Here is a 13,358-nt window from a genome sequence, read left to right as displayed (position 1 = left end):
TAATGTCTCTTTCTTTTATTAATAGTTTAATCTAATTTTGAGATAACTGAGGTTCTTGAAACTGTGCCCTTGGTAAGAGAAGACAAGAAACATTCAGTTTAAATATGGGCCATCTTGATATCGAACATGAAAACTAACTAAACGATGGCTTACATATCTGTTTTATATTCATTATACAAACGAAAAACATGTAATTGAATCGACGTCAATGACACTGATTAAAACACTTGAACAAGTATTCTGAACACCTTAACGTACACATGAAATCAGAGAGTGTGAATATGTGCGTTAGGACCCAGGGGGATTCCCTTGTGTCTGGTAATATCGGCCAGTCTCCGTCGCTCCCGCCGCCGGCCGCCAGAGCGCTGATCAGCTGTTCATCTGGCGGAGCACCGCTCGTGGACCAAGAACACTGGGAAAAGTTTTACAACTTATTTTCCTAAATATTCCATGTACCCTGTCACCGTCACAACTAAAAAGCAAAGATGAAAATCAGGTATTTTTTGGGAAATAATTCATGCTAGCAGAAATTGAAAGACATCGAAGAAAGATGTTGACGATCATTTGATGTGCTACCTCGTTGCAGGTGTTCCTCATGGTTGGAGTGGATAGTTTTCTGCGTCTTGGTTCTGGTGACTCCAACAGCATCGCAATGGCCAGGTAAGCTGGAATCAGAACATGCCAATGAAGCCTTTATACTTTAAATTATAAGTCTATCGTCTTCTTGGAGTTTCCTCAAAAAAATCAGATGGCAAGAGATTTGTATTGTTCAGTTTTACAATCATTTAAAACAACCGGCACTTATTTTTTACGAATGACCACACGTGGTGGTGATTCCACTAGGATAGTTCATCCTTCTCTCATGTGATGGTCGCAATTCTTCCCTGGTCGCATCGTGCACAACAGAACATGGTTAACATTGAGCGGATGATCCTTTTACACTGGCTCACGCTTGTGAACAACGTTCAACGTTCTTTTGAATATAAAATTGAAGCATTCTGTTTGCATCATTTACTAAATCAGTGACTGTCACCTGAACACATTTTAGTTTGGCATCTCATATGACAATCTAGCAGGTCATCTTTCAGTTACGAAAGAGCATAGAGTACAATTAGGCCACAATACAGTGACGTTGATCTCAAATGACCAGCAGTGTATGACTAACTCTGAAGTGACCCAAATGGCTTTGGACTTGAGACGTTTTTAAAGATCGAGCTTTAAAGATCAAAGTCTTCCTTCAGAAACCTGCATTCCAACTGTGTTTGTTCAACATCTTGCTCGTTATCTGACCAGAGGGTTGAGACCCTGGATTGGTAATCTGGGTTGAAAGATGAGTAAAGCACAGTGCGAGTAGGGAGGTGGGCTGGAGAACACAACACTCCTCACACACTTTATAATTCATCCTTCAACCTAAACGCTGCATTCCAGTATATATAAATTCAATAGAAAGTTTGTCAGTTGATTGTGCAGTTGTCAGATGATATGCCATGGGAAATTGAGAAGCGTGTCATGAATATTTTATTAATGGATATTGCAGTGACGGGTATAAACTGCATTTACTGTAGGATGGAAGTGTCACAAGCTGTAGATGTAGGGGAGAGATGTGTGCTGCTTCCAGGGGTCATCAGTCTTCATCTCCATTTTCTGGATGTCAGATGAACATTCACATTTAAGGGAAACAACAACAGTCTTGAGTAGTTTCACGTCTGGAACCAATTTGGCCTTAAACTGTACTGTCTTATCCAGTTAGGATTTATGCACTGTGTGAAATGTCACACATTGGTGGAAATATTTTAAAGAGGGGGGATGGCGAGGTAGGTGTACGGGGACCCCAGCCAGCTCATTAATGGCTGAATTAGAATCTGCATTAAAAATCACAGCAGACATGTTGTCCGTGTCGCGTGCAGAGCAGAGCAGAGCAGAGCAGTAGACGAGCTGGCCTGATGAACACGGTCACAGCCTGACTGGCTGCAGTTAAACGTTTGTTTTTCAAAGTGTTTTCACTTCCTATGAGAACATACTAATTTTGATACAATGCTGCATGTGTCTCATTTTTTATTATTCATTTAATATGAATGGACAACATTCTTCTTGGTATGTTCTATCAAAGGGATATATCCAAAAAGATAATGCATCAAAATGTCAGATGTTCAGTTTGCTAAGTTGGTCTTTTGATAGTTTGTTTCCACATTTTGAAGTGACACTGCATGCCGTTACTCAAGTCCATTCATTGTACCGGTAATTGTGAATACTGTAATGACAAACTGCAACCACCGAGAAGAGGAGGTCTCGAGCAAAGATCGACCTGTCAAAACATCTGTTGACTTGTTCCTGATAGCTTTGGCCCCTGACAACATCTGCCTCCATTCCTCCACTCCTTTGTGGAATGGGGCCTGATAAAGACACTTAACAGCAGCTTCAGCTCTGGCCAAACCTTTTTTGTATTCTTGCATCACATCATCATCATAACATCATGGTTTCCAATATCCCGTGGTTCCCTTTTGCTTGTGACATCTGTAGAGTCATTTGCACGCTTGAAGTGTTATTAATAGGGCAAAACCAACTTCATAAACTGTTGCCAAGCATGTATTTCTTTGCTCTTGGTGGATCTATTCGTGTTTTCATTGAGAAAGTTGCTGCTGTTTGTGCATTGGGTTCTAAAACCCTGCATGACCTTTTCTGGTGTGTAAATGGAGGCTGTGGGGGAGTTGAAACATGTTAGGGTTCCTGCTTGACTTTGAAGCTGTTGTAGCTGACTCAGTGTCTAAACACGTTTTGTAGTGGGAAAGCCCAAAAGTCTGTTCAAAGTCTCCCAACTTCAGTCTAAAGAGATCTGGATGTGCTGATGTTTTGTTATCTTGAATGATACATTTTATGCTGCTCTTCCCAGTCAAGTCAGCCTGTATCATTTAGTAGTTCTTCTTCTAGTCATTTCCTATGGTGGATTAAGGGCAGAGGCACATTCCACAGGTGTAGAGAACCCAGGCTGTGAGGCCATGGAGGGGACTCGCTGGACCTTGTAGCATCTAATCCAGGGATTTTCCAGTCAATAAACTGATGTTGTCTTGGCTCAAGTATCTGCTCAGTCATGAGCTAACTGCAGTTAGGATGCATGACAAATAATTCACCCCCCTGAATTGTGTGAGAATATTTGGCTGCTGGACATGTAATGTGCGCTGTGAGTGTGTGTGTTGGGGGTAGGTGTGTACCTGTGTGAGTGTGTGTTGGGGGTAGGTGTGTACCTGTGTGAGTGTGTGTTGGGGGTAGGTGTGTACCTGTGTGAGTGTGAACTAGCCCTCTGATAGCCATTCATTACTGAGAAGGGAAGACAGGCTTGTGTTTCTTGGACTGTGAGGGATTGACCCCACCATGCAGTCCTTTCTTCCTCCTCACATCACTGTGACCACTTCCCTTTCTGGCCAGTCAGTGAGAGTTAGTGTGTGGGATGTCGTCCAGACAATGGTTGTCGGATCACGATGTATGGAAGTGGCAAGTAATGGACCACTCTCGCCTCTTAAAATCCCATTGGATGCCCTGCTGTAAAAACATGACATTCCACTGACAAGTGTCCCTTCTGGACTGATTTAGAGAACGAAAAGAAACTGCCAAATCGTTTTTTCGTCATTGTAGTTCCGAAGAATCTCGTCTTTCTCTTTTAAAAGCATGAAATGTGCTGGTTAGACCACACCAGGGGACTGGCGTCTAAACCACCAGGACTCTGAGAAATGAAATGGAGACCCAGTGTAGTTTACTTCACTAAGGATGTATTATGACATGAAAGCCAGGGTTGCTATATCCTGCTTGGGTTTCTTAATCCAACTCATCTGGACTGTGTTTTGTTCACCTGATCAGATTTTGGTGACCATGTCGGCAGAAGAGCTAGGGCTAGGCTTTCCAGATACGATCGGTGGTTTCCCTAGCCTCTTAGTACGCGTCAGTGTTTCCCCTAGGTTTACAGCTTGGAGGGGGTGGGGTCGCGGTGGCGGGGGGGGGGGCACGGACACAAACACAATGTGTGCGATACAGAGAGGAGGTTTAAGTTTTTCATCATTGTAATAAAAACGTCTTCATTTAGCATATATTTATTCAAAGCAGTGTACAGTATAGAGCGGGATTTGAACCTGCAATGTCTTGATCTGAACTATTGTCAATTACCATTTAGCTCAAATGCCATTTTGAAAAGGACCAGCATTACATATTTTATTCTGAAACCTCAATGATGCTAGAAATGAAGAACTAAGTTTCAGCAAATGATCAAAAAACAACAGCATGTGTGGCACTTGAGTATTCTCTTTGTTGTCGTCTGTCTGTTTGGAAAAGAGAACTGCTCAGATGTTCCCAGCAGGGAGCCTCTGGAAACATCTGTTGTGTTTGCCCGTGCTGAGAGAGCATGACCTCCAGACCTCCTGATCTCTGATGTTGTCTGGGTGACCCTGCCAGGGCTGTGCTCTGTGCCAAGAGCTTGGATGTGTTCAGGTTCACCAGACACCTCGGGGAGAAGGAAGTACTTTCAACGGTGCTCCACTGTACAGTCATCATACTAAACCTGCCCCATAGCAGATAAACAGGTGTCATTGGCCTGACCAGATCTTGGTTGGATGGAAATCTGTTTGAATGGGAGGGTGGCCAGGCCCATTTGCCAGAGCAGATAAAACATGAGCTCGCTAGTTCACAGGCTATGGTTGCTGGATGGCATAAAATATTATTTTAGCAATTTTTTGTGCCAATGCCAAGATCTTAAGACATAAATGAATGTATTTGGGACAAGTTGTAAGAAGATGGAGGGATCAGTAAAACTTATAAATATTATACAGCTTACTGACATTCTTTGATTATACAAATGGTGCTGCTCTCATGCTTGACTCTTGAGTTTGTAACTTGACCCCGATAAATAATACTGTGTTTTAAGGCGTCAAAGGAAGATGTTAGAGCAAAAAGCGTAACTATCCGACACGCTGCAGTCTCTGTTACCCTTAGAATATGGTTTTGTTGCAGTTGCCATGTGTCAATAAATTGTGGTCTGTGGCTTTGTCCTGTGTTTGCCATCTCCCTCTCAGGATACACAGCAACCTTCTGAAGGTCGCTGACAGCTGGTATCTGTATTTTTACGTGCTGTCTCTTGTGAGCTTTTCAGGTGCTTCTCTCTCTCTCTCTCTCTCTCTCTCTCTCTCTCTTTCTCTCTCTCATGCTGACCTGATGTTAAAATGGTGGGTTGAGAGAGCCAAAACACAGAGGGAAACCATAATTGCTCCCTTTGCTTTTAAAAGAGTAGGATTTGTAGTGCCACTTCTTCTGCAAACCCAACCATCTCCAGCGCTAATGCCCCCCCAGCACCTTCTCCACTCATCTTTCCTGTTCTGCTGGAAACCCTCACTTATCTGACCCTCTCTCTTTCCCAGCCTTAATCCAATTGACAGCTAGCACGGCAGCTAAACGTTGCTCAGAATGCTCCAAAGCTTCCAACATCCTCTAAAGCTGTTGGAGCAAAAACTAAGACTTTCTGAGACTGTCCTTTTGCTTCCTTTTCCTTCTGAAAGAGCTGAAATGATGGAAATGTTAGTAATAACAGTACAAGTAATAATTCTTGATACGGTATTCATGTCTTGGCCTTTTGCAGTCTCTCACTGTGGAGAAACAGGGTAGACCCTTTTTAATGTAGACACAAAGTGTGACCTTCAATGTTTTAGGGCTTCACCAGGCAACACATTTATTTGCCTTTTAAAAGTAGTTCTAGATGTGTTGTTGCAGTTAAATATTCCCTGGTCTTTGAAGTTATTTAGTTTGATCAGAAGTTGCATTAACTGGTACACTTGTGTTGCTTGGGGAGTACTATGTTCCACTTAAATCTTAGATTAAAGAGAAATTGTGTTTGAGTTCTCACACTTTGGGGACTGCTTGCAGAATTATGTTACCCTGTCTCATTTGAGTTGACTTTCAAGATATTTTAATAGATTCTCTGAGATATCTGAGTAAACATGAAACTAAGATTTGTGTATTACTGCTGTTAGCTTTTCTCTGTATAACACTTGGCTGAGCCTGCTGTGTAACAGATGAGGTCCCTCCCATCTCCCTGGTCTGTCTGTCGGTCATGACAGCCTGACTGGCCACAGACACGGTCAAGTGCTGGTTGCCATGGCCATCAGGTTCAGATTTGTCCCGACACAAAGCAGCGTTTGGCCCCTGCATGAGAAACCAAATATCTCCGCCTGGCTGTTGGTCCCTGTGTCCAGCTTTAACGAGTGTTTCCACAGTCTCTCCTACTGCAGGATGAGAGGTGTAGGGACAAGGGAACAAGGAACAAAATAACATACATAGAAATATATAAATAGAGCATTTTAATGCTTGAAGCTGTTCTGACATAAGGATTTTTGAAACGTCCATGAAAAATAACTTTCGTTATTTACATTTATGCATTAAGCAGACGCTTTTATCCAAAGCGACTTCCAAGAGAGAGCTTTACAAAAGAGCATAGGTCACTGATCATAACAACGAGATAGCCCCAAACATTGCGAGCAGCCAGTTATGGTGACTATCCACCTAGAGACTGTACATACTCCCCTCAACGGTACAATGGTTTTTATGAATGAAGAGTCCATTCACGACTTTTGCCGAGGCCCTGTTGGGGGAAACTATTATACCGTTTAGATCTCCCTCATAGTTCTGTCCCCCTCCCTCCCTTCTGCCCCCCTCCCTGCCTTCTGCCCCCCTCCCTGCCTTCTGCCCCCATCCCTCCCTTCTGCCCCCCTCCCTCCCTTCTGCCCCCCTCCCTTCTTATCTTCTTATTGACTCTCGGGATGTTCAAGCCTTTTCAAGACATTACCAAATTCCTCCCTTTCAGCCGTCCTTCAGAGCGCTGGTCTCCAGAGAATCTGTTCTTGTCTATCTCACCCTGCTCTCACCCTGCACTGGATTTGCAGTGTCAGTTACCTCTCTCTCTCTGTCTCTCTCTCATGGTGTGATGTGAGAGGTCAACCGCCTACATTTGAGCTTGTCTGGAAAGTTGCGAGGTGTCCTTGTCCCTGTCCTTGTCCCTGTCCCTGTCCCTGTTGAAGCCAAGCTACCCACGTCTCAAACAGACGCTTCACCTCATTTCATAATAGAGCTACAGATGTCTGAGAATTACTCTTCTATTATCCTGAATCAAATACTACTTGTAAGTTAACCTTTTTCTTCCTCCTTCCCAAAAGTTGGTCAGTAACATGAGATTGTATGAGAGCAGCTGTACTTTCAGAGAAAGCCTTCTCTTGATGCTTGGTTCAGCAGGGGAAACTGTAGCTCGACATACCTGTGTTGGAAATGGGTCTGTTTTGATGAGCTCATTCAGTTCTTCCTGCTTTTTCTCAAAATAAGATATTTGTTGAGGATCTAAAATAAGGGCAAAATGGTTAGATGCAGGAAAATTACTATAAATCTGATTAGCGGTTTTAGTTCTGTCCCTGGCTGATTTCCTGATGCTGAGTCATGCCACTGTCCCCTCGTGGTAGCACATTCCCTGCTGAGAGCCAGCTCTCTCCCAGAGAAACAGCCCTCCATTCTGGTGCAAGACTGGCATGTCAGGCCATGGCTTTAAAACCCTCTTCTTGGCTTGTAGTCGAGGACACGTCCTCCTCTTGGCAAAACCAGTGGTAATTTAGAAGACGAAAATGTATGCATACCATTGGGACAATCCTCCCTTAGTCATTGGACAGTGTCAACATGAAGCACCAGGTGATATGAGTTTCTGTGCAGACTGTCTCTGTTTTCAGGGCTCGCAGCAGAGAGACCGTCGTAAATGCCTCTTGTGAACAGTTTTCCGAAGCTGCTATTGTCTTGTTTCTCGAGTCAGGGAGCTGGCCGGACCCTGAAGGACACCCTGTCTCCCCCCTGTAGACCAGGGCCAGCAGGCAGGAGACCAGCAGGCAGGGGACCATGCATTGAGACCCGGGAAGATGAGGGGACTTCAGCCAACTGGGTGGTTGATAAAACATTTTGTGAGCCAGTGAAAGATTTGCTGGTCCATTCTGTCGGAGCCAGTGGTGTTCTCCATGTGTCAGGAGGGTGGGCCTTTTACACGACTCATCAGAACACTTCTGTGTAGCCGGCATCTTGCTTTCCTCCTCTCAGACTGAGTGTATCCTGAGGTGAGATGCCTTCATATTAGAGCCGCAGAAATAGACCCTTGTATGGACCCTTGTTTCGCTCTGAACTGCCATGTGTGGGAAGTGGTCTAGCCGGCCCTGTCCTCTGTCCAGCCGGCCCTGTCCTCTGTCTAGCCGGCCCTGTCCTCTGTCCAGCCGGCCCTGTCCTCTGTCCAGCCGGCCCTGTCCTCTGTCCAGCCGGCCCTGTCCTCTTTCCAGCCGGCCCTGTCCTCTTTCCAGCCGGCACTGTCCTCTGTCCAGCCGGCCCTGTCCTCTGTCCAGCCGGCCCTGTCCTCTTTCCAGCCGGCCCTGTCCTCTTTCCAGCCGGCCCTGTCCTCTTTCCAGCCGGCCTTGTCCTCTTTCCAGCCGGCCCTGTCCTCTGTCCAGCCGGCCCTGTCCTCTGTCCAGCCGGCCCTGTCCTCTGTCCAGCCGGCCCTGTCCTCTGTCCAGCCGGCCCTGTCCTCTTTCCAGCCGGCACTGTCCTCTGTCCAGCCGGCCCTGTCCTCTTTCCAGCCGGCCATGTCCTCTGTCTAGCCGGCCATGTCCTCTGTCTAGCCTGCACTAATTAAGGCCTTGATACTGTCTTTCTAATGAAAGACCTCTTTGTTCTGGCGCGCTTCTGCACATGTAAACCCCCCGGACCTGATGCAGCCCTGGGCCAGAACGTCATCTCCCCCCTCGTTAACACGGATTCAGCTGAGGTTTGAAGGTGGGCTGGGGTTTTCTCCCAGAAGACTTGTTTATTGTGCTCCACCCACCAGCGGTGTGTCTAGTCGCCTCTCAAGGACTTTACTGTGTGGATCTTAACGTGTGTGTGTGTGTGTGTGTGTGTGAGGAGGGTTGGGGGGGGGGGCAGAAAGAAAAGGTCATCGTCTACTTGGCTCATTAATCCATGACTATTAGATGTCTTAGGCTGAGTGTTACCAAGCAACAAGGATTAACATTGGAGAATGGGCAGTCACTGTGCTCTGCTGGTCTGCTCCGCTGCTAGAAAGTGGTGCCAGCTTTAAACCTCAAGTTTATGCTGCTGAGAGACTGACCCGTCCATTGTTATTTTAACAATTGTGGGGAAATACACACGCTTCATTTGACTCGTTGCCATCCTTCTTCATTTCTTTTTTTTTTTACTTTCTGTTGGGTCTAGTGCCATCTCAGATTTCAAGGACTGCAACTCCAGTCTTCTTCCACAGTGTGGACTGCAGAGCCTCACAAAGAGAGGCTCTCAAAGAGAGGCTCTCCCTTTCTTTTGAGTGATTTTCTTTCTTTCATGGTCAGATTTACTGTCAGAGCCCTGATCTACGCTGACATGATCTTGAAGTGCGGCGCGAAACTGGAACTCAGCACTTGAGCGAGGCCTCCTCTCTTCTGAGGAACTAGAGGACAAAGAGGCCGGACGGCTGACTGAGGCAGTTTTCATGCAGACCTGAGCAGTGCTGGAAGTGAGATCTGAATGCACATTCTTTCCCCATGAATCCCCCACCGATACGGGATCATATTTACTTATGCATTCAGAGGCGCCAAAAAGAGCCAGACGTTAATGGAGGCAGAAGGGAGAGGATGTGTTACTGTATGCAGGTGTACTTCTGCCCGCGTCCGCAAGCTGCTTGGTTATATGAAACCTGTACAGGCAGGTAGAATATGTGCATACTTGATGCATTCATAAGAATGAGTTTCAGTGCCTCCGCATGGCATTATCTCAGCACAACGTGGCGTTCAGAAGTGGGTAAGGGTTGAGCCACTCAGTCAACATCCTTCTCCCATCGTGAACGCTTTTAATACTTTATGATTTTTTCAAAGGAAAGGAATACACAAGACTAGAGCTGCTTTTCTAAGAGACACATGGAAGATAAGCACCAGTGGTAGTGTATGAGAAGTAGCCCACCACTTATTTAAGCCCTTCTGAGTAAATGGTATTGGAGGACAGACTGAGGTAACAGCTGTAGTTAAAGTAAGTACAGGACTCTTCATGTGAGAAGGCTCTAATCTAAGAAAGGAAATTGAGGTGTTTGACGTTACAAGATGCTGTGGTTTAGGCCTGAAAGTGTGGCTGGTTTTTAATCTCACTTCATCCCATTTCATCTGGTCACCCAAATGTACTTCCTCTTTTCTCCTAATTATAACTTGACACCTTCATGATCACTTTGGTGTTAGTATTTGTCGGTGGTTACTGGGTCCTTGTTGTGTATCATTAGAAAGCGCAGCAGTATGTCAGCAGTATATTGCAGTTTGTCATCCAGCAAGCTAGAAAACCCACTGTGGGATGTATTAAGATCTGAGAAGACATTTATTGGGTCTTATATTTTATTTATTAAGTTACTCTGCTCTGTGTCTATTTGGTGGTCAGTGATTTGGGATGCAGAACATGTCTGTTACAGTGGATGTGCTGTAAACCCTCTCAGATCTGAGGGGATGTGCTCTAAACCCTCTCAGATCTGAGGGGATGTGCTGTAAACACTCAGATCTGAGGGGATGTGCTGTAAACACTCAGATCTGAGGGGATGTGCTGTAAACACTCTCAGATCTGAGTGTGTGGGAGGGAAAGGGGGACACCAAAGGAGCCACATGCCAACTTCTTGGTAGTTGAATATAAGCTGAAACATGATGGGATGTTTACTGGCAAGCCTAAACCACACAACTGACAGGATATTACTTACATCTGCAATCTTGGTATAAGCTTCTCAAAGACATCTAATATGCTGAAGTAGAAATATTCAGCTAGGAAGTTCTCACAAGTAAAATATTCTTTACAAAATTGTACTTTTTGATTCGCTCAGAGAGACACATGTTGGTAGATCTATTCTACCTAGCCATGTTTAAAGGGTTTAAAGGGTTATCATTGTTTATATACTATACAGTAACAGGAAGAACTAGTTTAGTCTTCAGCCTATTCTACAACATTCATCTTATGCCATCAATCTCAAGGTTAAAGCGGGGATGGTAAGTCAAATCAGTTTCCCTGAATGATTGACAGGGGAATGCCAAGAATGCTATTTAGTCAGTGTCATCATGCAGTAGCCAGGTGGGCCCCTGTTTCATTAGATATTAGAGCTGGTCCTGGAACACGGCGCTAATAGAAATATAGCTGGAGTATTAGCTAGTCTTAGACCCTCACCTTTAAACACTGGTTAGGAACACTTTTACTTCACATTGGTGGTTTTCAAACTGTACTGAGAGGCCGAGAATCAGGTTTAAATGGACTGAGAAGGTACAGGTCAAAAAGTAACAACACACAACCTTGCTGTAATCTGAACGTTTACATGTTTTGGTGCTCACAAGACAAACCTGGCTGTGTGTTGGCATCAGCACACAGGAGGTCACATGCAGGCCACAAGCACACACTCCTCACATCTCTAAAGATGTCAACTGACCAGCAGCCTTGTTGCCTGGAGACACCAGGGACTGTCCAGGGAGTCACACAGCCACACATTAATTCAACATATTAAAATGAAGCTTAATACATGGTTTTGTGTGTCAGTGTGAGTTGCTGTCTCATTAGAACCAAGCTCTGCACTAGGCTTCCTGCTGTCCTAGCTTCCTCTAGAGATTCTCTCCAAGGACACAGGAAGTCCGGCCTGAGCCCAGGACCTCCTGTCTGACGTCTCATCTGAGGCGCCGCGCTGCAGCTCCCACGTCCGCGCTGCGGAGGAATGTGGGCCGGCCATGCTGCCTCACCTTGTCAGGTGACAGGGATTAGCGGTGTAATTAGTCCACTCCTCGGGGAAGTGACAATGCCTGGGTCTGTTCCCACTGCTATCTGCTTAGCGGATCAGCAGAGCCACCCAGACCCCTTCTCCTCTCCCCTCTTTCCCCCCACTTCTTCAAAAAAGTGTCCCCCCCCTTTATGATCCTCCAGCCATATTCCAGCCACCTAACTTGTCTGGAGTGTTCCTCTCCGATGAGGGTTGCCTTGTAGGAAGGTTTTCCCAGGCCTGCAAGATCTTTCATGTCTTTATACAAGCACTTCTCCCTTCTCTGTTTGAATAGCATCAAACCTGAATCAGAGCTTTTCTCCCTGGCTCGTTTCCATGGCTCGGGTGAGTTTCAGTTTGAACAGAAGCAGGGTAAAGGAAGCTTGGGGAAGAAGTGGGTCAAGTGGAACGTAGAGGGGCCTGAAGACTGCAGGGTGTGAATGTTCTACACGTTCTCTCTTCAGCGCAGGCTACAAGTGTCCCCTCTCTGAGGACCTTTTGTTTGTTGTCTCAGTGGTCAATGCTTCTACCCTACAGTTGGCTTCATATGTTTTGTAGCATACAGGATGCTACGCTAGGCTAATCTGGACAGGCACATTGTAGCATACAGGATGCTACGCTAGGCTAATCCAGACAGGTACATTGTTGATCACCGTAAAACGTATATTTTGAAGTTGATTGGGGCCCTTAGGGTACTTGTCTGGGAGTGTTGTGTTAATGACGTAAGGCTGGCAAGACAGATCAAACTCATGTTGAGTAGGAATGCTTGAAGCCATGGTAACTGTTTGCTGAGCACTATGTTTTTATGTTTCCATGTATCTGACGACGAACACCTGACAGGATCTTTGATGGACTGATGGGTGGATTCTGAAATGGGCCCTTCATTACGTTTCTCAGCATTACTCTGTTACTTCAGATGTGCTGCTGAAGTGTGTAAATTGCTCACTCGGAAGGCATCTTTCAAGTGAGACACAGTACTTTTGTAATTTTAAGTTTTGCAGACAGGCAGAAAGCAATTGTGAATTTCGACAGTTTTCTATTGGAGTTTAGTGTGCTGGCTTGCCTAGTCATCAGTATCCAGACTCTAGATGAATATACAAACTTTATAGTTTGTCTCGTTAGCCTTTTTGAGGCACGCAACAAAAATACTGAGAAGAAAAAGCTGATTGTGTAATGTCATTTAAATGTTTTGTGAACTATAAAGATCAACCCTCCATAGTTTTTACAGTCAGCGAGTCATCAAGTTTTTCAAGGTTAGGATATCAACAGAAATCCAGAAGTCTGTATTTCTAACAGGTTCTGTAAGGGTTTTTTGCAGATAGAACTAGTGGAGCACAGGGCTTTAGACCATCCACATCACATTATCACCCTGTCAGCAGGGAGAGCAGTTTAAAGTCCATCTGTGTTTAGAGGTACACAGGTACTGTACCCAACCCTCCCAAGTCATTCAACAGGTCGCCACTGAAACTGCCTCCCACAGAAACAGCTTAACAAAAATAGAGAACAGGTTGGTATTTCATTTCAAATTCCATGTTGGAGAGCCACTATGGAA

The 13,358-nt window shown here is 45.2% G+C and overlaps 1 protein-coding gene across 2 annotated transcripts in view; it reads left to right on the top strand.

Moving 5' to 3' along the window:
• The first annotated feature begins 393 nt into the window (after positions 1 to 393).
• Positions 394 to 13,358, top strand: part of col18a1a (collagen type XVIII alpha 1 chain a) — a 67,610-nt gene continuing 54,645 nt past the window's right edge. For both annotated transcript variants that reach the window (XM_067258773.1, XM_067258772.1), the window contains exons 1-2: positions 394 to 496; positions 587 to 660. In XM_067258773.1, the coding sequence (XP_067114874.1) occupies positions 486 to 496; positions 587 to 660 (85 nt within the window). In that variant the 5' untranslated portion in view covers positions 394 to 485. The remainder of the gene's footprint in view (positions 497 to 586; positions 661 to 13,358) is intronic.

The sequence above is a fragment of the Osmerus mordax genome, chromosome 2 (genome assembly GCF_038355195.1).
Source record: "Osmerus mordax isolate fOsmMor3 chromosome 2, fOsmMor3.pri, whole genome shotgun sequence".
Taxonomy (NCBI): domain Eukaryota; kingdom Metazoa; phylum Chordata; class Actinopteri; order Osmeriformes; family Osmeridae; genus Osmerus; species Osmerus mordax.
The sequence above is the reverse complement of the archived record's forward strand: the minus strand, read 5'-3'. Positions and strand labels throughout refer to the sequence as shown.